We start from the raw sequence: 21,814 nt of genomic DNA, 5'->3' as shown, positions 1-21,814 counted from the left end.
AGTCAGGGACAACAGGGTTCATTTATGTCCTCTGACAAGTCCGTGAACACAACCCAGTCCACCAATTGGATGCAATCTCTAGTCACTCCTCTGCCTCCCACAACTTCCTCTAAGTGGTTCTTACCTCTGGTGCCTTGCCCTGTCTCTGCCTGTATGCAGATTTCCTGAAATGCAGTCCAGGGGTGCAACGGTAGACATTCCTGATGGTAGTTTAGCTGCTGTAGCTGATGTAGTCTGATTGAAGACCTTGCCAAGGATGTGGAAGGTGTCTGGGTAGGCTGTTTATTGTTTGCTAATGGTGGCTCTCCATACATTGAGTATTTGCTTCAACACCTGCCTGTGGTGGTATGGGAAATGTGGTCAGGATCATGGTGTATCCAGTTAATCCACCTCCATGCATGTATAAGTCCCACACAGAGTTGTGGACAAGATTGTGGACTAATGGCGACATCCTGCAGGCAGTTCACAAAACTATTTCTTCTTCTTTTAAGTAAACTGCTACTAATTTGTGTGTGATTGGAGCAATGATGTGGTTTTGGGCCAACTGAGCGATCTGGTGCTTTTTCTGTCTCTGAGGGAATTCAGCGTGGTTTAAAGCGGAGTGTGTGGCCTAATGGGGGAGCGCAAAACCATCTGTTTCTTGCCGATCTCACCAATTACAGCGTCAGGCAAGATTGAAATCAATAAGAATGAGAGCAGCAGGTAAGCAACGATGTTCGGTGCCATCTGCCTCCGTTTGACTGGTCCCCCTCTCCCTCTCACTTGCTGCTGGAGGAAGATACAGGAGTCTTGGGTCTTGGGCAAGATTTGATTCGTGTGTTTTGTGGATCGGACTTGTTTGTAGAGGACTCGACAGTTCATGTTGTCTGTGTTTCTGGTTACTCATTTTTTTATTGCTATTCTGTGCAATTTTGATCGGGGCAGATCGGCTCTCAGCCGGCAGCTAACGGACAGCACAGCGCTCAATTGAACTGAATGTTCCTAGACTGTTTCAAGGACTCTGTGGTTTGATGTTTAATATTCTGTGTGTTATTTGCTCATTTTTTCCCCCCCATTTGCATGATTTATTTTTTTGCACGTTGGGTGTTTGGTGTTTTTCTCTGAACAGGTTCCATGCTGTTTCTCTGTTCGGTGGCTGTCCGGGAAGATGAATCTCACAGTTGCATTCTACTTATGTACTTCAATAATAAATGTACTTTGACTTTAGCACAGCTCAGAACATCATGGAAACAAGCCACCCTTCCACAAACTCTGTCTACACCTCCAGCTGCCTCAGTGAAGCAGCCAGCAAAATCAAAGCCCCTCCCACCTCAAACATTCTCTCTTCTCCCCTCTCTCATTGGGCAGAAGATACAAAAGCCTGAAAGCTCGTCCTACCAGGCTCACGGACAGTTTCTACTTCTATGCTGTGATAAGATGGATTCTTGACCTCACAATCTACCTCACACCCTGCTGTCTGCCTGCACTGACTCTCCCCTCCCTTCTACCCCCCCACCCCAGGAGGAGAGGTCCCGCAGTGAACACAACCTCGTGAACATTCAGAAAACCCACGAGCGGATGCAAACGGAACAAAAGAGTGAGAGACCCCAGTGATGGGAGGGGAGGGGTAACAAATGGGAAAGGGTGTGTGGGGAGGGGTGTAGGGGAGGGAGGGGTGATGCAGATGGGGAGGAGCATTGGGGAGGGAGGGAGGGGGTGACACAGGTGGAAAGTGCGGGGAGGGGCGACGCAGATGGGGAAGGGCGTAGGGGAGGTAGTGGGTGATGTAGACTGGGAAGGGTGTGGGAGAGGGAATTGGCGATGCGGGCGGGGAGGGAGGGGTGTCTGTGGGAGGAAGTGTAGTGGGGAGAGGACACTCTCTGACGTCAGTCTTCCCCCACCCCCAGTATCCCCGTACTACCGTACCAAGCTCAGGGGTCTCTACACAACAGCCAAAGCCGATGGAGAAGCAGAGTGCAAGTGAGTGAACTCCCAACCATCTGCCCATCCCCTCTTCCTGCTTACCCTTCCATCCCCACCCACCTACCCCTTCCAAATCATTCGTTATGTCTAACCTCACAATTCTTCCCCCCCACTGACATCCCCATGCCCTCCTACAACCCTACCTTTCTTCCCCCCCACTCACGCTTTTTCTCCATCCCTTCTCCCTCAACCACTCAATCCCTCCACTGTTGTCCCTCCCCTAGCATCCTACGGAAGGCGCTGGACAAAATCGCAGAGATCAAATCAATCCTGGAGGAACGGCGGATTGGTGAGTGGGGGGGTGGAGGGTCAGAGTTGTGCAGAGGGGGAGGGAAGGGAGAGCAAGTTGTTGTCGCCGATTAACTGGACTCTGAAAACTCACACCCATTGCTCAAACATACTTTATTTTACTTGTGCACAAGGAGAACAGTGTGACCCGTCACCCACACTGTTCTGAAGCCTGTGCAGAGAAATGCCATTTTTATACAGAATTGACTTGCAGTTACAGATACTGACTGTATGTTTGAATTCCTTAATTGCTAGATCAATTGGTGTTTAAAGTCAATAGAAAGTACAAGCTGACAACCGATGATATTTTGAAGTTATTAAAGCAATTGTCCATTAGTTGGTGTGTGTGTGTTTCACCTCCTTGCGTTATTCTGATTTTCTCTCCGGTAAGCGAATATGCTGGGCAAAGGGAAGCTCTCATCTTCAAACCTTTCTTGCCTGGCTGTGTGCGTTGTGTCTTAGCCTGGACATTATGTTAAGCCTTGCATTACTGTAACTTCCACAAGATGGCAAGGGTGTGAGAGTAGAGGGGCAGACAGAATTAGCTGCAGGAGAGTTGGGGGAGGATGTTGGGAAGGGAGGGGGTGACAGTGGGAGAAAAGGCAGATAGAGGGCAGGCTTTGTACCCCACTCCAGCTGTTCAGCCAGGAGGAACCTCGTTCTGTCCTTCACCCCTACTTTTTCCAACCCCTCCCCACTCCCAGCCACTGATCCCCCCCCCCCCCACTGTTTGGGATTGTAGAAACATAGATAACCTACAGTACAATACAGTCCTTTCGGCCCACAGAGTTGTGTTGAATATGTCCTTACCTTAGAAATTACCTAGGGTTATCCATAGCCCTCTATTTTTTTGAGCTCCATGTACCCGTCCAAGAGTCTCTTAAAAGATCTTATCATTTCCGCCTCCACCACCATTGCTGGCAGCCCATTCCACACACTCACCACTCTGTGCAAAAAATTTACCTCTGACATCTCTGTACCTACTTCCAAGCACCTTAAAACTGTGCCCTCTTGTGCTAGCCATTTCAGCCCTGGGGAAAAGCCTCTGACTATCCACATGATCAATGCCTCTCATCACCTTATACACGTCTATCAGGCCACCTCTCATCCTCCGTCGCTCCAAGAAAAACAGGCCGCGTTCACTCAACCTATTCTCATAAGGCATGCTCCCCAATCCAGGCAACATCCTTGTAAATCTCCTCTGCACCCTTTCTATGGTTTCCATGTCTTTCCTGTAGTGAGGCGACCAGAATGGATCATGTCTTCAGATGGGCTGTGGTAGGGCTGGAGGTTATTGTGGGGTGAGTCTACACCGTGGGTAGGTGTGGTGAACACCAGTTGGTCCCAACTGGACGTTGCTGACCCCAGTCCGAGAGTCACACAGCACAGAAAAAAAAATACCCTTTGCCACAACTCATTCAAGCTGAGCCTGTCCCATCTGACTGTGTGTGGCCCGTTTTCCTCTAAACCTTTCCTGTCCACTCTCCGAATGTCTTTTAAATGTATTTAGTGTTCCTGGCGCAACTTGTTCTGTGTGCAGTCCACCCTCTGGGTGAAAACGTTGCGCCTCGGATCCCTATTAAATCTCTCCCCTCTCACCTTAAATCTGTGTCATCTAGTTCTTGATTCCCAAACCCTGGGGAAAAGACCTTGTACTTTCACCCCGTCTGTGCCCCTGATGATTTTAAACACCTCTGTAAGGTCAGCCCTTAGTCTCCAGTGAATAAAGTCCCAACCTCGCTCCATAACTCAGTCCCTCGAGTTCCAGCAACATCTTTGTAAATCTCCTCTGTGCTCTTCCCTGTCTGATTCGTTGGTTGTGTGCCAGGTCGTATGATGTGAGCTATCATGGTCTCCCTTTGACCATGATAGTTCTTCGTTTTTTTTTCTGCACAAGTGGTTTGCTGTTGCCACCTTCTGCGGATTGTCCTTACAAGGCGAGTGACCGCAGCCATGATCAATACTCTTCAGAGACTGTGGTTGTGCGACCAGGACTTGGGATGTGCACCCATAGCTTCACGTGACCCTGATTGGGGGCAGGGGGTGCTAAACAGGTGACCTGCAGGCTAGCGGAGTGAAGGAACATCTTACATCTTCTTTGGTGGAGACATATCTCCACCCCTCTATCTGTGCCCCACAAGGTTTTATACACCTCCAACATCTCCTCCACATTGGAGTTTGTTGAGGGGAGGGATGAACAGGAAATAATAGAGGAGGATGAAGGAGGTGGGGCAGTCTGAGGGAGGGAGTGAATGGGGAAGTGTAGAGGGATGGGGTGCTATTGAGGGAGGGACTGGGAAAGGAAGGAGGGGAGGTGTGAAGGGGATGGAGAGGAGATGGGAGAGATGGAGGGTTGAAGGGATAGATGGAGATGGGGAGGTTGGAGGGGGAGAGGGTTGGAGGTTTGGAGAGGAGTGGTGGAGTGGGGTTTGGAGCAAGGGTGGGAAGAAGGGAGGAGAGAAGGGAGTGGAGGGATGGATGGTAGTTGAAGGAGGATGGAAGGGAAAGGTCAGGAACAGAGTGTGACGACTATCTCTCTCTCTCCTCCACCCCGTCAGCGGCAAGGAATGCGGGTCTGTACAATGAGGCAGAGCCCCCTCGGAAGACGATGAGACGGGGCGTGCTGATGACTCTTCTCCAGCAGTCAGCGATGACCCTCCCCCTCTGGATCGGCCGGCCCGGAGACAAGTAGGTACCCCCTCCATTTGTCCTCCTCGAGTACATTGAAACAGTGAAATGCATCGTTTTACAACCAACACAACCTGAGGATGTGCTGGGGGTAGCCCGCAAGAGTTGCCACACATCCTGCCGTCAACACAGCAAGCTCACAATGTTCGGCAAACAGAACACAACAAGCAACGAAATTCACCCTAGTCTCCCCCACCACCCCACCGTCTTTTTCCCTCCTACTACCCCATCCTACTGTCTTCGTCACCTCTCCCTCCATCCCTCCCCCAATACCTGATGGGCAATGATGGGTATTTACTGAAGAGAAGCTCAAGTCTCTCCTTCCTTTCACCCCCTCTCCCCTGCCCGCGGACAGACCTCCCCCGCTGTGCGGGGCGATCCCTGCATCGGGGGATTACGTGGTGAAGCCGGGCGATAAGGTGGCAGCAAGAGTGAAGGGTCTGGACGCCGATGAGCAGTGGATCCTGGCCGAGGCCGTCAGCTATAACCACAGCACCAACAAGTGAGGGGGGACTGGGTCGGAAGAGGGGGGAATGGGATGGAGTGAGAGAAGGTGGGAGGGAGTGATAGAATGTGGAGGTTTGAGGTGGTGGTGAGGAGGGAGGAATGGAAGGGGGGCAGGAATGTTGATCTGATGGAGAGGTTAGGTGGGAGGGTCTGGGGTGGTGACAGAGGATGAGTTGAGCAGGAAGGTGTGTTGGAAGTGCTGGGGGTGTTGGTGAGTGGGGCTCAATTGAGGTGGGCTGTTTGGGAGAGGGAAGGGGTTGCAATCTCTCTCGCCCTCCCTCTGATCTCAGTCCATTTTCACCCACAGGTATGAGGTTGATGACATTGATGAGGAAGGCAAAGAGTGAGTAGGAATTTTGACCTGTTTTGTACCTCCCTTTCCTTCTCTAATCCCTTGCCGTCCCTGTCCCGCTCATGCAGAATTTATAAGTATTTAGCTAGACGGGACTTGATAATGGATAGTTAACGTGGCTTGTGTATGATAGGTCGCGTCTAACCAACTGTATACAAGGAAAGTTCATTAAGGAAAGGCAGTGGATGTTGGCTGCATGGACTTTAGCCAGAGAGTGGTAGTAGAGGGTGGCTTCTCTGACTGAAGACCTGTTACTGGTGTTGTGCTGCAGGGTCCATTGTTGTTTGTCATCCAGATCAATGATTTGAATGATAATGTGGTAAACTGGATCAGCAAATTGGCAGAGATGACACCAATGAGGAAGACTATCAAAGCTTGAATCGGGATCTGGACCAGTTAGAAAAATGGCAAATGGAATTTAATGTAGACAAGTATTAAGTGTTCCACTTTGGCAAGACAAACCAGGGTAGGTCTTTCACAAGGAATAGCAGGGCACTGAGGACTGCAGTAGAACAAAGGGAGCTGGGAATACAGATCCATAATTCCTTGCCGTCGTAGGTAGATATGGTCTTAAAAAGAGTTTTGGGCACATAGGCCCTTGTAAATAAGAGCCCTGAGTACAGGAGTTAAAGTTGTACAAGACATTGGTGAGGCTGGATTTGGAGCATTGTGTGCAGTTCTGGTTACCTAGAGGAATGATAGTTAAGATTGAAAGAGTGCAGTGAAGACCTGAGTTATAGGGAAAGGTTGAATAGGTTTGACTGATGGGCAATGATAAGTATTGACTGAAGAGACACATAGCTCAGCCTGACCTGCAGCGCAGGAGAATGCCAAGAGATCTTCTGGAGGTATACAAAATAATAGTTAAGGTGAATGCATGCAGGCTTTACCCTCTCAAGCTAGCCAAGAGTAGAACTAGAACATCAGGTTGGGATGGACTAGGTGAGCCAAATAGCCTGTGTTTGTGCTGTCGTGCTTAATGACTATCCACCTTTCTCACCATCCCTTCAACTTCCATCGCTCTTTGCCAACTGCCCCACCTTTCCTTCCTCAGTCTCCCTCCCGCATCCTCCATCCCCTCCCACCTCATCACCACTCCTTCCTCCTTTCCTGAGTGCCCTTTCTTGCTCCTTCCCTTCTCCCTTCCTCCCAGCCCCTCTCCGAGACCCATAGTAAGCCTTTGCTGACACTGACTCTGCCTTGTGTGTTTGACTGCGACAGCCGCCACACGCTGAGCCGAAGGCGGATAATCCCGCTGCCGCAGTGGAAGGCGAACCCGGAGACGGACCCAGAAGCCCTCTTCCAGAAGGACCAGTTAGTCCTTGCTCTCTATCCACAGACCACCTGCTTCTATCGAGCTCTCATCCACGCTCCTCCCCAGCGGGTGAGTGCGGGCAGGGTGGGGTCTCTCTGGGCCTTGACCTGGGACAAAGGATCAGGCTGATCACTACATCTGAGCCTCTTATCAAACTCAGTCAGATCTCCTGTTCAGCTTCTACCCTTCCAGAGGGGCTGGGGACACTGGACAGTTTACGGATCTCCCCGAAGGGAGAAGGACCAGACAGTGAACAGAACAACTCCTAGGAGAGAGGGACTGGGAGTCGGCCAACTGCCCACTGTACATTTCCACGTGCTGTAGGTCATGGTGGGGTTTCTGCTGGGGAAGGGTGGGTGAGGTAATACGTAGCCATCAACATACTGATTTCTACCCTTTAATGTCTCCTCTCTCCCCAGCCCCAGGACGATTACTCAGTCCTCTTTGAGGACACCTCCTATGCCGATGGATACTCCCCTCCACTCAACGTGGCCCAGCGTTACGTTGTGGCTTGCAAAGAGACCAAGAAAAAGTGATGGGCCTTTTGGGCCTTACTGGAAAAGTGTTGACTGGACGGGGGGGGGGGGAGGAATTGTTGGTGAGGCGCGTGTTCACATCCACTCGTTCGAATAAATGCATTTGGAAGTTATTGTGGTCAAGTCCCTGGTCAGGCAGAGCTGTGGTTCTTGCGTGTGTGTTGGGACAATGCAGAGGGAGTTTCACTCTGTGTCTGACCCCGGGAGTGTGTGATGGGATGACGTGGAGGGAGATTCACTCTGTCTGACCCCAGGAGTGTGTGATGGAACAGTGTGGAGGGAGAGTTTCAATCTGTGTTTGGCCCCGGGAGTGTGTGATGGGACGGTGTGGAGGGAGTTTCACTCTGTGTCTGACCCCGGGAATGTGTGATGGGACAGTGTGGAGGGAGATTCACTCTGTCTGACCCCGGGAATGTGTGATGGGACAGTGTGGAGGAAGCTTCACTCTGTGTCTGACCCCAGGAATGTGTGATGGGACGGTGTGGAGGGAGCTTCACTCGGTGTCTGACCCCGAGAGTGTGTGATGGGACGGTGTGGAGGGAGATTCACTCTGTGTCTGACCCCGGGAGTGTGTGATGGGACGGTGTGGAGGGAGATTCACTCTGTGTCTGACCCCAGGAGTGTGTGGTGGGATGGTTTGGAGGGAGTTTCACTCTGTGTCTGACCCCGGGAATGTGTGATGGGACAGTGTGGAGGGAGATTCACTCTGTCTGACCCCGGGAATGTGTGATGGGACAGTGTGGAGGAAGCTTCACTCTGTGTCTGACCCCAGGAATGTGTGATGGGACGGTGTGGAGGGAGCTTCACTCGGTGTCTGACCCCGAGAGTGTGTGATGGGACGGTGTGGAGGGAGATTCACTCTGTGTCTGACCCCGGGAGTGTGTGATGGGACGGTGTGGAGGGAGATTCACTCTGTGTCTGACCCCGGGAGTGTGTGATGGGATGGTTTGGAGGAAGCTTTGCCCTCTGTGTGATGGGACAGACTGAAAGGAACTTCTCCCCAGTACTTTGATCCATCCAGCCATTCAACACTTTTCGTTCTTCAATGAGTTTATTTTTAATAAAAAAGAACATTTTAAATAACATCTGAGAGAGAGAGAGAGAGACCTTGGGGAGGGACCAGTTACAGGATTTGGTATGGGTGCACTGAGGGGCACAGGTCAGCCCCAGTTGATGTCATCGGGGGTGCTCTGCAGGACGCTGGTGACCAGACCTGTACCGATGGTCTTGTTTCCATCCCTCAGGGTGAAACGCTGGCCTTTCTCCAACACCATGGGCTGCCGCAGAGTGAGGGTGAGGGAGGTGTCTTCCCCAGGCATGACCAGCTCCTGCAGAGAGAGGAAGAGGGAAAAGAAGTGAGTGTGGGGAATGCTCAGTCAAGGTGCAGGCCCCTCTACAGCCTGTGTGTCCCAGCATCAGACGGTGTACACTGTGTGTGTGTGTGTGTGTGAGACAGTGCAGGGAGGTGGTGCAGTCACACCACAGAAACATGCCCTTCAGCCGCATACCCAGACTCCCATCCCATCCAGCCCCATTTGTCTCCCATTACATGTACCTGCCTCAGCCACTTCCTCTGGGCAGTTCGTTCCACGTACGGACCCCTCCCAGTGTGAACAAGTCACTCTCCCCTCACCTTACACCTGTGCCATGGGAATGAAGACAGACATTCACCCCACTGTGCCTCTTAGGGTTTTACACACCACTGTAAGGTCACCCCCTCAGTCTCCTCTGCTGCAGGAATAAAGTCCCAACCTTTGTGTGTGTGTCCTGTACCCTCCCTCAGTGCCCACTAACCCCCCCCCCCCCCTCACCTTGCCCTTTGGCAGTTCCACCCGGCAGACCATGTCCCACGTGAGGGAGAACATCACTGGCATGAAGTTAGTGACGAACGGCTTGTGACGACCCCCTTCTTCCTTACTCAGTACGTACACCTGCGCAGGGCAGAGAGAACATTGGTAAATTGGCTTATGAGCGTCATCTTTACCGAGGCACATTGAAGAACTTGGGTATTGGTTTATTATTGTCGCATGTACCAAGATACAGTGAAAAACAGTTCATACAGATCAGATCATTACACAGTGCATTGAGGTAGAACAAGGCAAAACAATAACAGAATGCAGAATAAAGTTGGAACCACCACAGAGAAAGTGCAGTGTAGGCAGACAAGAAGGTGTAAAATCATAACAAGATAGATTATACTGTGAACAGTGAGTTTTCACAATAGGGAAGCATTCAACAGTCTATAACTGTCCTCGATGGTGGGGTGCCCTCGGGCTTTTGTACCTTGCTGATAGGAGTGGGGGAGGAGAGAGAATGTCCAGGGTAGGAGGGAGAAAGTGGAGGGGGAGGGGTGCAGCGTAACTGTTTACCTGTGCCTCCACCTTCTGGTGGGGCCTGACAGAGTCAGGCTTACACAGCACCATCCCACGGCGCACGTCCTCCCGCTTCAGGCCGCGCACTAGAGCCCCCAGGTTGTCTCCCGCCTCAGCCCGCTCTAGGTTCTGGTGGAACATCTCGATCCCTGTGGGTGGGGAGAGGTGGCCATGAGTGGTGGCAGGGAGTGGAGCAGAGGTGAGAGAGGGGTATGGGAACGCCTCTGGATGTGCCCTGACTTACCAGTGACCACGGAGCGCAGGCTCTTGTTGTGACCGATGAACTCACAGTCCTCTCCCTTTTTGATAATGCCTCTCTCCAGTGTTCCCGTCACTACTGTTCCTCGTCCTGTTGGTGGGGTAAAGAGAGGAATGTGGAGGGAGGTGGAGTGCAACAGGAGAGACAGACATTACAGGTAAATCTAGAGTTCAGGGAGACCCGGGATCTTCTCCCCCTCCCCTGTACATCATGCTCCCACCTGTGTGGGGGGTGGAGCATGCACCCCAGGGAGAGTCAATGGGGAGGAGTAAGGAGTGAGCAGCGGAAAGAGGAATGGGGAGTGTGAGGAGGCGGCTGTGAGGGGATGGGAAATGGTGGGAGGGGACAAAGACTGTGCCAGATACCTGGGATGGAGTAGATCTGCTCAATGGGCAGCAGGAACGGGTGATCCAGGTCCCGTTTGGGAAGAGGAATGAAGGTGTCCACAGCCTCCAGCAGTTTCAGAATCGACTCTCTGCCCATCTCTGCCTCCCGGTTCTGAGAACACAACAACACTTTAGATGGAAAGATAGGCGGAAGAGATTTCCCTTTCCTTGCATCCAGCCCAACCCGTCTCTGCCAACCAAGATGCCCCCCCCATGAGCAAGTCCTATTTCATAAAGGTGGAACAGCCTCCTCCAGCTCGACAAACAGCATTGCCAGCAACCCTCCCATTCAACTCAGCCTCATCCCAGGACAATTTACAATGTACAATTAACCTACTAACCGATACATCTTTAGACTGCTGGGAGGAAACTGGAGCACCCGGGGGAAAGCCACACATTCAGAGAGGTCGCCTTGGCTCATAACCTTTCCTATGCATGTACCGGTCTCAACCACTTGTTCTCTGTCTATATACAGACCACCCTGTGGGTGAAAAAGTTGCCCATCGGGTCCCTGTTAAATCTCTCCTCTCACCTTGTATCTGAGCCCCATGGTTCTTGATTCCCCAGCCCTGGGGAAAAAGACTGCTCATTCACCCTATCTGTGCCCCTCATGGGTTTATATACCTCTGTAAGGTCACCCCTCAGTCTCCTATGTTCCAATAAATACCAACCTGCCAAATAAAATGCCAGCAGCATCCTTTGCACTCCTACCCTGGTTTGTTTTTGCACTAGCCGCCTCCTTCCTCTCAGCCCAACTCATTCTCCACCCCGCCCTCTTCGATCGCCCCAGGACAGGGGTGCAGCACTCACTTCCAGTGCACAGAGGGCAGAGCCACAGATCACGGGCGTCTTCTCCCCGTCGTATCCAAACTCACTGAGCAGCTCCCGGACCTCCAGCTCGACCAAGTCCAGCATCTCGCCATCCTCCACTGCGTCTGCTTTGTTCACGTACACCACGATGTGGTCCACTCCGATCTGGGGAGAGAGTGCTCAAAGGTCAAGGAGGGTGAATGTGACGTGTGGCCCAGTCTACACTGGAGGATCGCCGGCGCACAGAGACAGCAGCTTTAACATCTCGGGTGGCCTGTCGTGGGTCCAGCTCACCGATACGATCACAAGGAAGCTGCGCCAGAGTCTTGGGAGGTTCAGCAATTTGAATGCACGGGAACATTAGAAGCTGTTTGGCCTTTATCAGTCAGGGCACTGAATACAGGGGTTGGGATGTTATGTACAAGTTGATGGGGCTGAACTTTAGAGTACTGTGTGCAGATCTGGTCACCCTGTCTTGGAAGGATGGGTTTAAGCTGGAAAGATTTACAGGAAGGTTGTTGGTACTGAGGGAGGCCTGAGTTATAAGGAAAAGCTGGACAGGCTGGGATTGTTATCCCTGGAGTGAAGGAGGCAGAGGGGTGACCTTATAGAGGTTTATAAAACCATGAGGTGAGGGGAGAGGTTTAAAGGGACAGGTTTTTGTCACCCAGTGAGTGGTCCGTGTATGGAAAAGGCTGCCAGCGAAACTGGTTGAGGCAGGTACATTAACAACCCTTAAAAGACACTTGTACAGGAATGCGGATCGGAATGGCAGAGGGTTACGGGCAGATGGGACTGGCTTAGATGGGGATCTTTTCAATGCTTTACTTCCTTAGGAGATTAAATAGGTTCTGGTTGTCACAAAACACTAACAAACTTGACAAGATGCCCTGATGGAAGTGTTGCATCATGGTCTGGTACAGAAATTCAAATCAGTAGGAATGTAGGAAGAGGCTCTGCCCAACGAAGCGGTGGAGGTTGCCTCAGTAAATATATTTAAGACAAGGTTGGATAGATTTTTGCATAGTAGGTGAATTAAGGGTTTTGGGGAAAAGGCAGGTAAGTGGAGATCAGTCCATGGCCGGATCAGCCATGATCTTATTGATGGCAGAGCAGGCTCGACGGGCCAGATGACCGACTCCTGCTCATATTTCTAATGTTCTTATGCAGAGAGTAGCAGACTCAGCCCAATACATCCCTCCCCACCACCATTAATATCTCCAGGAGGGGCAGGCGCAAGAAGGCAATGTCCACCATCAGAGACCCCAATGTGCCACCTTCTCAACGGCAAAGTGAAAGGGGGGAGACAAAGGGAAAGAAAGGGGGTGGGGGGCAGAGATGATGGAGAGAACTCAGAACAGGCTCCTACCTGCTTGGCCAACAAAAGGTGCTCCCGGGTCTGAGGCATCTGCCCATCAGTAGCTGCGACAACCAGTATGCATCCGTCCAACTGCGCTGTGCCTGTGATCATGTTCTGGAACCGGGTACAAAAAGACGGAGGAGACATGAGAGGCAGTCGGTCCTCAATGGCTAGACACACTCGCGAACTGTTCGAACAAATACGCAAGACAATCGCAAACCACCAACTGCTTGAAGGAGGACAGGTAATGTTGTGAATGTTATGTGCACAGACAACCCCACTGAGGAGATGGAAAGTGATCTGTCACATCTCTCACCTTAGATGTAGGATGGATATCGTGCACATAAACAGGTCAGGCAGGGGGGGGTGCGAAGAGAGGAGTGAGTCGAAGGGGTGTAAGAGTAGGAAAGGCAGAGGTTAGCAACTGTACCTACCCTTCCCAGCTCCCTCACCTTCCTGCTGCTGACCTGTAGTTGGGGGTGAATGAACTTGTCCACCCACCCCCACCGTCCTCTGATCCCCTCTCACCTTCACGTAGTCGGCGTGCCCAGGACAGTCGGTGTGAGCGTAGTGGCGGTTGGGGGTTGTGTACTCCACGTGGGAGGCATTGATTGTGATGCCCCGTGCCTTTTCCTCTGGTGCATTGTCGATGTCCTCATATTTCTTGAATCTGGCTCCTCCAGCCTCCGCCAGGACTGTCAGAATTTGTTGGGGGAAGGGGGTGAGGAGTGTGTTGGGAACAGGATAAAGATGGGTTAGCTTACCCTTGCTGAGCAACACCCCGATAACGTCTCTCTCCCGCAAATTAATGCACTCATATTTCTCCAAACAGCTTAGGGGGAAAATACAGGAGGACATGGGGGTGGGGAAGATAAACCAGGGCCAGACTTTCAAAGTGAACGACAGGACCCTGGTCAGTGTTGTTGAACCCGTGGATATAGCTCCCTGAAAGTGCGTCCCACGGAGACAGGGCAGTGAAGAAGGCATTTAGCATGCTGGCCTTCATCAGTTAGGCACTCAAAGGACAGGTGTTGGGACGTTGTGTACCAGTTTTAAAAATTTTTTATTTTATGTAGCGATGTGGTGTGGAATAGGTCCTACTGGCCCTTTCGAGCCACGCCGCCCAGCAACCTCCGATTTAACCCAGGCCCGATCACAGGACAATTTACAATCACCAATTCACCTGCTGACCGGAACATGTTTGGACTGCGGGATGAAAGCGGAGCACCTGGAAAAAACCCACACATAGCACGGGGAGGGCGTGCAGACTCATCATGAGAACATCGGAATCAAACTCAGAGGATTCACACAGTAAAAGAATCGCGCTGACCCCACACTACCGTGGTGCCCCACGTAGGGGACATTGGTGATGCCACTTCTGGAGTACCGTGTTCAGTTTTGGTTGCCCTGCTGAAGGAAAGATGCCATTAGGCTGGAAAGCCTGCGAAGGAGATTTATGAGGATGTTGCCTGGACTTGACCGACTAAGTTAGGGAGAGAGGATGGGCAAGTTGGGACTTTATTCTTCAGAGTGTAGAAGACAGAGGTATGTAAAACCATGATAGGGTGAATGTGCAGAGTCTTTTCTCCCGGTGTTGGGGAATCAAGAGCTGGAGGGCACAGGTTTAAAGTGAGAGTGAAGAGGTTTAATAGGTATCCGATGAGTAACATTTTTGCACAGAAGTGGTTGAGACAGATACATTAACAACATAGATAGCGGGGTCAAGGGATATGGGGAGAGGCCAGGAACGGTGTACTGACTGTGTATGATCAGTCATGATCACAGTGAATGGCGGTGCTGGCTAGAAGGGCCGAATGGCCTACTCCTGCACCTACTGTCTATTGTCTATTTAAAAGACACTTGGACAGGTACACGGGTAGAAAAGGTTATGAGCCACGGTTATCATCCTCCCTGTGAATGCACAGGTTTCCTCCAGGTGCTCTGGTACATGGATGGGAAAGGTGTAAATGGATATGGGCCAAATGCAGGCAGATGGGATAGGCTCAGCTGGGAATCTGGGTTACCACGGGCCAGCTGGGCCGAAGTGCCTTCTTCTGTCCTGTACAACTCTGTGACTCTTAAAGTCTTTGTTGTATCTGAACTCCATCGTGGACGGTCCCATGCCCGACTGCAAAAGGAGGGGCCGGCGTTGCATTTGCAATCCCATCCTATAAACACCCAGAGTTAAAGAAACACCAACAATCTCATCCCCAGGAGAAGGTTGTAGTCCAGTAAAATCCCATCCTGTAAAAACCCAGTTAAAGAAACACCAACAATCTCATCCCCGGGAGAAGGTTATAGTCCAGTAAAATCCCATCCTGTAAAAACCCAGTTACAGAAACACCAACGATCTCATCCCTGGGAGAAGGATATAGACCAGTAAAATCCCATCCTGTAAAGACCCAGTTACAGAAACACCAACAATCTCATCCCTGGGAGAAGTCTCTTCAAGTCTATTGAAGATTGGCCCAGGACCGAGGACGCTGGTAAGCTACTGTTGGCGGTCTGTGCTCCAGTAGGACAAACATAAAATAGTACAGCACAGGAACAGGCCCTTCAGCCCACAAAAGTAATTCAAAACCAGCCAAAATCTAATCCCTCCTACCTACACAATGTCCATTTCCCTCCATCTTCTTCATAACCATGTGCCTATCTAAACATTTCTTAAAAGCCTCTAATGTACAAACCCTTTACAATTACCTGGCTTTCAGCATTAATTACTCATAACATGGTCTGATCTTCATCTAAGTCACAATAATAGACAAACGCAATCTGCCTAAACAAGAACATGCAATTACTTTTCATGTCTTTATTGAACACATTGTTTAATCATTCACAGTCCAGGCTGGAAAAAGTATGTGAACTCTTGTATTTAATACCTGCTAGAAACTCCTTTGACAGCAATAACCTCCACCAAACGTTTCCTGCAGCTGCTGATCAGACTTGCACAATGGGGAGGAGGAATTGTACACTTATCCATACAAAACTGTTTCTGTTCATCAATATTTCTGGGATACCTTGCATGAACAGTCTTCTTCAGGTCATGCCACAGCATTTCAATTGGGTTAAGGTCTGGACTCTGACTTGGCCATTCCAAAACACGAATTTTCTTCTGTTGTCGATTTACTGTTGTGCTTTGGATCTTTGTCTTGTTGCATCATCCAACTTCTATTAAGCTTCAGGTGACAGACCGCTACCCTGACATTCTCCTGTAAAATGTCGGTGCAATTTTGGATTCCCTGTTCCCTCAACAATGGCAAGCTGTCCAGGCCCTGAGGCAGCAAAGCAGCTCCAAACCATGATTCCCCCTTCCACCATGCTTCACAGCTGGGATGAGGTGTTGGTTTGTAGTGTCCTTTTTCCTCCAAAAACAGCAACGTGCATTTCTGCCAAAAAGTTCATCTTTTGTCTCATCTGTCCACAGAACATTGTCCAGGAGCATTGTGGAACATCGAAGTGGTCTTCTGCAAACTTGACATGCAGCAATGTTTTTAATTTGGAGAGTTATGGTTTTCTCTGTGGTGTCCTATGAATGTCTTCTTGTTCAGTGTTTTTCTTATAGTGGACACATGAACAGAGACTTTTGCAAGTTCTGGAGATTTCTGCAGGTCTTTTGCTGTTCTCTTTTGCTTGGTACCTCCTTCAGCTTTGAACGTTGTGCTCTTAGTGTGATCTTTCTGGGATGCCCACTTCTAGGGAGAGTAACAACAATACTAACTTTCCTCCATTTATAGAGAGTTTCTCTTACTGGACTGACGAACACTCACACGTTTAGAAATGTGGCTGTAGCCTTTTCCAGCTTCATGCATATCTGCAAATCTTCTTCTAAGGCCCTCTGAAAGTTGTTTTGATCGAGGCATGATGCACATACAGAAATCTTTCTTGAGAAGAGCAGGCTCTGTCAGTAACCTGACTTTGTTAATAAGGCAGGGCACCTCTACAACCCACACCTCCAATCTCATCTCACTGATTGGAACACCTGACTCCAAATAGCTTTTGTCGAAGCCATTACCCCAGAGGTTCACATACTTCTTGATGTACAAAAAAGCTGGATGAACTCAGCAGGTCAGGCAGCATCCATTGAAAGAAGCAATCAACGGATACTGCCCGACCTGCTGAGTTCTTCTAGCTTTTTTGTACGTCTTGATTTGACCACAGCATCTGCAGTGCACTTTGTGTTCACATACTAGACTGTGATTGTCTAAATGGTGTACTCAGTATCAATGAGAAGAAGTACAATTGTTTATGTGTTGTTAGTTTAGGCAGATTGTGTTTGTCTATTGTTGTGACTTAGATGATCAGACTACAATTAATGCAGAAAACCAGGTAACTGCAAAGGTTCACAAACTTTTTCTTGGAACTGTATTTGCCTCTATCACCATACCAGGCTGCATATTCCAGACATCCACCAATCTGAGTAAAAAAACACCCACTCTCACTTTCTCATCCTCTGGTTTAACACATTTCAACCCTGGGAAAAAGATACTCCTTGTCCACTCTTATCTATGCCTCTCATAATCTCTATCAGATCTCCCCTCAGTCTCCACAGGTTAAAAGAAAAAAATAAGTTTGTCCAGCTTCGCATGAAAGCACGTGCCCTCTAAGCCCAGCAGCATCCTGGTGAACCTCTTCTACACCCTCTCCAACATATCGTCCTCTCGTGGGGCCACCCGAACTGTACACAATACTCCTGATGTGGCTTAACCAGTTTTATATAAAATTGCAACATGACCTTTGAACTTAACACAAGGTGTTGCTCCTCCAACGAGGGGGCCATAGACTGAGATGTTGGGATGGGAATGGGAAGTGGAATTTAAACGGGTGTTCAATTAAAATGGGAGTCCGTCCCGTCCTCTACTATTACCACCATTTGCAGATTTGCAGATTTTCTCTTGTTTGTGATTGGACACCTCACATTTATCTGGGTGAAACTCCATCTGCCACTTCTCTGTCCATATCTGCACCTGATCTATATTGAGCTGTATTCTTTGCCCAGATTCTACACTACCCACAACTCCACCAATCACAGTAGTGATGGGTTAAGTAAGCTCTTTCAGTGTCCCTCACCACCCCAGGCAGCCGCCACTTTGTGTAAAAAAAAATCTTGCACATCTCCTTTGAGCATGCCCCCTATATTAGACATTTCCACCCTTGGGAAAACGATACTGTCTATTCTGTTTTATGATCTTGCACCTTATTGTCTGCCTGCACTGCCCTTTCTCTTTAACTGTTACACTTTACTCTGCATTCAGTTACTGTTTTACCTTGTTTTGCCTCAGTGCTCTGTGTAATGATCTGATCTGTACAAACATTATACAAGACAAGATTTTCACTGTATCCCCATACATGAGACAATAATTAATCAATTCCCACACCACTGGAACAGCCAACACAACCACAATCACTGCCTGAGTACAGCAACACTGACTTTGCACTGTGCTGTGCTGTGTTCTGATTGTGTTACTTGTTGTGTTTGGTTGATGTTTTAATGTGGATCCTGTGGATCTTGTGTACCTGATGCTCTGTGCCTGCAATGCCGCTGCAGGTAAGTTTTCCAATAGACCCGAACATCTGACAGCAGAACACAGAACAAGTCAGAGTGGAGGACAGGCCCTTCAATCCACAACGTTCTGCCAACCTTTTAACCTACTCTTTGTGCACGGCATTGTGATGAAGTGGATAAACTGTTTCTACCTTTGGTGATGGCAGCCGTTAGCGTAGTTTTCCCGTGGTCCACGTGTCCGATCGTCCCGATGTTCATGTGCGGCTTTTCTCGCAGGTATGTTTTTTTAGCCTCAGTCGCTAGGTTCTGCCTGAAAACGGGAGGAGCAAAGGTGCAGGGAGCAAGGAGGGTGGGCTGCAGTCACAGCAGAAAAGTATGAATTAACAATGTGTCCTGTCACACACTCCTGGGGTGAGATACTGAGTGAAGCTCCCTCCACCCCGTCCCATCACACACTCCCGGGGTCAGACACAGAGTGAATCTCCCTCCACACCGTCCCATTGCACACTCCCGGGGTCAGACACAGAGTGAAACTCCCTCCACACCGTCCCATCACACACTCCCAGAGTCAGACACAGAGTGAAGCTCCCTCCACACCGTCCCATTGCACACTCCCGGGGTCAGACACAGAGTGAAGCTCCCTCCACACTGTCCCATCACACACACCCGGGATCAGATGCCGAGTGAAGTTCCCTCCACACCATCCCATCACACACTCCAGAGTCAGACACAGAGTGAAGCTCCCTCCACACTGTCCCATCACACACACCCAGGGTGAAAAACTGAGTGAAGCCTCCTCTAAAGTTCTGTCACACTCTACACTATCGCTGTATTAGCAGCAGACCCCATCTGGTGGGGGAAAGGTGGGGAAACTCACCATTCTCAGTCCCAGCAAAGCATGGATACATCCTCTGGGCACTGGAAGAGAGGGGGAGGGAACAATCAGTCTAGATTCTTGGTTAAAGCTGGTATGTCTACTTGCTTCTTCTACCCCTTGGCCCTGACTCCATATCCTTTTACTTCTGACGCCTGCCATCAGGACTTCCTTCAAATGGAGGAACCGGACCCCAAACTCTTCCCAATGCTCTCCCGAATATCGCAACTCCTCTCACCTCTACACACAGGCACGATATTCCATATGACACTCCAAACTCTTCCATCTCTGATCCCTTTTTTGCTCCGTCCCTCTCATCCAGCCACCAACTCAAAGCCTCGTCCTTCCCCTCATCTCACATGTAGCTTCGCACCTCCCACTTCTCTTCATCCCTCTCCTTTCCTTTCACCCTGTGTCTCTCCGTCACCATTTCTCTCTCAACCCCCCTTTCCCTACCATCATCTGCTCCTCGCTCCACCTCTACCTCACCTCCCGCACTCGCCCTCAGCGCCGCCATCTTGCACCCCCAGGAACTGACGTCAGGACGGCAGCTCCAACAGCGCGTGTGCCCTGTGTTGACGTCAGGACGCGCCGACGCTACGCCTTGCCCCGCCGCAACGTCTCCATTGGCAACAGGGAAGCATGGAGCCCGATAAAGGAAGGAATTTAATTTTGCTCCTCCCAACTGGTCCCTGTGATCTGCCCTCCCACCCAGTGGGGGCTGTGTAGCAGAGCAGCGTTATGAACTGAATTGATTTTATTACTTATATCCTTCATGTACATGAAGAGTAAAAATATTTACGTCACGTATCCGTCTAAATGTGCAATTTATAGTAATTTACAATAAGTAGTCAATGTAACATAGAAATGCAGTTGTGTCGGCATGAATTAATCAGTCTGTTGGCCTGGTGGAAGAAGATGTCCCGGAGCCTGTTGGCTCTGGCTTTTATACTGCGGTATCATTTCCGGATGGTAGCAGCTGGAACAGTTTGAGGTTGGGGTGACTCAGGTCTCCAATGATCCTCCGGGCCCTTTTTACACCTGTCTCTGTAAATATCCAGAATCATGAGAAGTTTACAACTACTGATGCGCTGGGCTGTCAGGACTCAGAAGGGTCTCGGCTCGAAACGTCGACAGTGCTTCTTCCTATAGATGCTGCCTGGCCTGCTGTGTTCCACCAGCATTTGAGGCCAATCAGCGTCGTGTCATCAGCAAATTTAATTTTTGGGGGTCGTAAGGCAGAGCAATCGTGTGGTTACACCTCCCAGCAGCTAGATGCATAGGTGTATGCCCTGTAATTAAAGCCTCCCTGTCTATGGGGACGGAGCTCTGAGTAAACAGGTGTAATTGTCCCTCCCTGCCTGTGGAGGCGGTGCATACGACTCAGCCAAGTGCGGTTACACCGCCCAGACAGGCGGGGGCGCGGAGGGATGGGAGGACCGACTGCCTTCATGTAACCCTCCCCGACTTCAGCGGCGCAGCAAATGGGAGGTTCGCCCGCCTCTCCTCGGCGACGGGGTTGCCGAAGGTAGGAGGCCCATTCACTGGAATTAAACCTCCTTGTACTCTGGGAATGCTGCGAGTTAGAAAAGTGCTGCCTGCGATTCTTCCTCTCCGTCCACTATCCCTCTCAACCACATTCTTATGCCTTCTGCCGGTAACCCAGAGCTACCAAGCGCGAGTGGGTGGTCTGCTCTTTATAATTACATCTTCTCCCCGCGCCGGGGCGCTGTGGCTTGGAGGACCGCTGCCTGCTCTCAGCCAGCTCGGGGCGCTGTGGCTTGGAGGACCGCTGCCTGCTCTCCGCCAGCTCGGGGCGCTGAGGCCGCTTCTCTGAACTGTTGCAGCCATTACAACAGCTTGCATTAAACCATTAGATGGTGGGTTGGAAACTGGAAAACCTTTGGCCCACCCAGATGGGCAAAATGGCCTCACAGTTCCTGTGTGTTAATTCGCCCCAAGGGTGGGTATTTTCCCAAATTTACCGTGGCCAGTTAAGATTTGATGTTGGCAAGTGGGATCCATTGACTTCAGTGCCACGTGGAACTAATAGCCTCAGGTTTCATGCAGACAGGAGTGAAGGAGAGAGCTGGGGTCCCTCTCCTGAGGGAGAGGGTCATGGAGAGAGGGCGAGTGGTGGGGTAATGAGGACAAGAAGGGTTAATGGAGATGGGAAGGGATGTAGGAAAGGAAGGTTGTAGCTCTTCCCTATTCCCCTCCTCCTCTTCCTGGTGGGTCACTCTCTCAGTCCCTGACGTGCGCAGTGATATATTTGTCACCAGGATTATGGTGTGTAACCGATCACTTTCTGCAGCCCTGGATGCCAAAAGCTGAAGGATCCAAATCAGAATCCTCCCTGTCAGCTGATTCATAATCCGCTCAGAGTTCGTGCATCTCACCTTCCACCCTCCTTCTCCCAGTTAAAGAGTCCATGTATCATCGCCCTTCGCACGTGCTTTACCCTGGTGCTCCCTCCCTCCCTACTGCCTCACCTGAAGTGGTCCCTCCCACCTCGCTGCCCCTCAGCTGTGCAACTCGCTCCCTCTCATGTGCCACTTCCTCCCTGGCCCTGCTGGCCAGCCTTACCCCATTTCCACCTCTC

General features: G+C 50.5%; 2 protein-coding genes across 3 annotated transcripts; one reads left to right on the top strand and one right to left on the bottom strand.

Moving 5' to 3' along the window:
- The first annotated feature begins 255 nt into the window (after positions 1–255).
- Positions 256–8,719, top strand: sgf29 (SAGA complex associated factor 29). The gene is made up of 8 exons (XM_073033425.1): positions 256–1,576; positions 1,887–1,959; positions 2,187–2,251; positions 4,809–4,938; positions 5,294–5,440; positions 5,753–5,788; positions 7,019–7,181; positions 7,532–8,719. The coding sequence occupies exons 1-8, from the start codon at positions 1,558–1,560 to the stop codon at positions 7,646–7,648; spliced, it is 750 nt and encodes a 249-aa protein (XP_072889526.1). The 5' UTR covers positions 256–1,557; the 3' UTR covers positions 7,649–8,719.
- Positions 8,681–19,792, bottom strand: tufm (Tu translation elongation factor, mitochondrial). Of its 2 annotated transcripts, none has more exons than XM_073033424.1 (11): positions 19,702–19,792; positions 19,216–19,256; positions 18,530–18,692; positions 13,364–13,530; positions 12,845–12,949; positions 11,476–11,640; positions 10,645–10,777; positions 10,265–10,369; positions 10,018–10,169; positions 9,460–9,579; positions 8,681–8,976 (listed from the first exon to the last, which is right to left on the bottom strand). In XM_073033424.1, exons 1-11 carry the CDS (start codon positions 19,727–19,729, stop codon positions 8,809–8,811), a joined length of 1,347 nt encoding a protein of 448 aa, XP_072889525.1. In that variant the 5' UTR covers positions 19,730–19,792; the 3' UTR covers positions 8,681–8,808. The 2 variants fall into 2 exon arrangements, with proteins under 2 accessions (XP_072889525.1, XP_072889524.1); XM_073033423.1 differs by having other exon boundaries at positions 19,669–19,734.
- Positions 19,793–21,814: the final 2,022 nt, after the last annotated feature.

Source organism: Hemitrygon akajei, chromosome 31 (assembly GCF_048418815.1).
Source record: "Hemitrygon akajei chromosome 31, sHemAka1.3, whole genome shotgun sequence".
In the NCBI taxonomy this organism is placed as follows: domain Eukaryota; kingdom Metazoa; phylum Chordata; class Chondrichthyes; order Myliobatiformes; family Dasyatidae; genus Hemitrygon; species Hemitrygon akajei.
Note: the sequence above shows the minus strand (reverse complement) of the source record. Positions and strands in the feature narration are given on the sequence as shown.

Bases quoted from the DNA above. Each gene is read 5' to 3' on its own strand.
- sgf29 (XM_073033425.1), top strand. The intron at 1,960-2,186 runs GTGAGTGAACTC...TCCCTCCCCTAG, and splicing joins GATGGAGAAGCAGAGTGCAA to CATCCTACGGAAGGCGCTGG. The intron at 5,789-7,018 runs GTGAGTAGGAAT...TGACTGCGACAG, and splicing joins ATTGATGAGGAAGGCAAAGA to CCGCCACACGCTGAGCCGAA.
- tufm (XM_073033423.1), bottom strand. From the start codon at position 19,729: ATGGCGGCGCTGAGGGCGAGTGCGGGAGGTGAGGTAGAGGTGGAGCGA. The intron at 19,257-19,668 runs GTAGGGAAAGGG...CCTCTCTTCCAG, and splicing joins GGAGCGAGGAGCAGATGATG to TGCCCAGAGGATGTATCCAT. The intron at 10,170-10,264 runs GTAAGTCAGGGC...CCCCACCCACAG, and splicing joins CCTGCGCTCCGTGGTCACTG to GGATCGAGATGTTCCACCAG.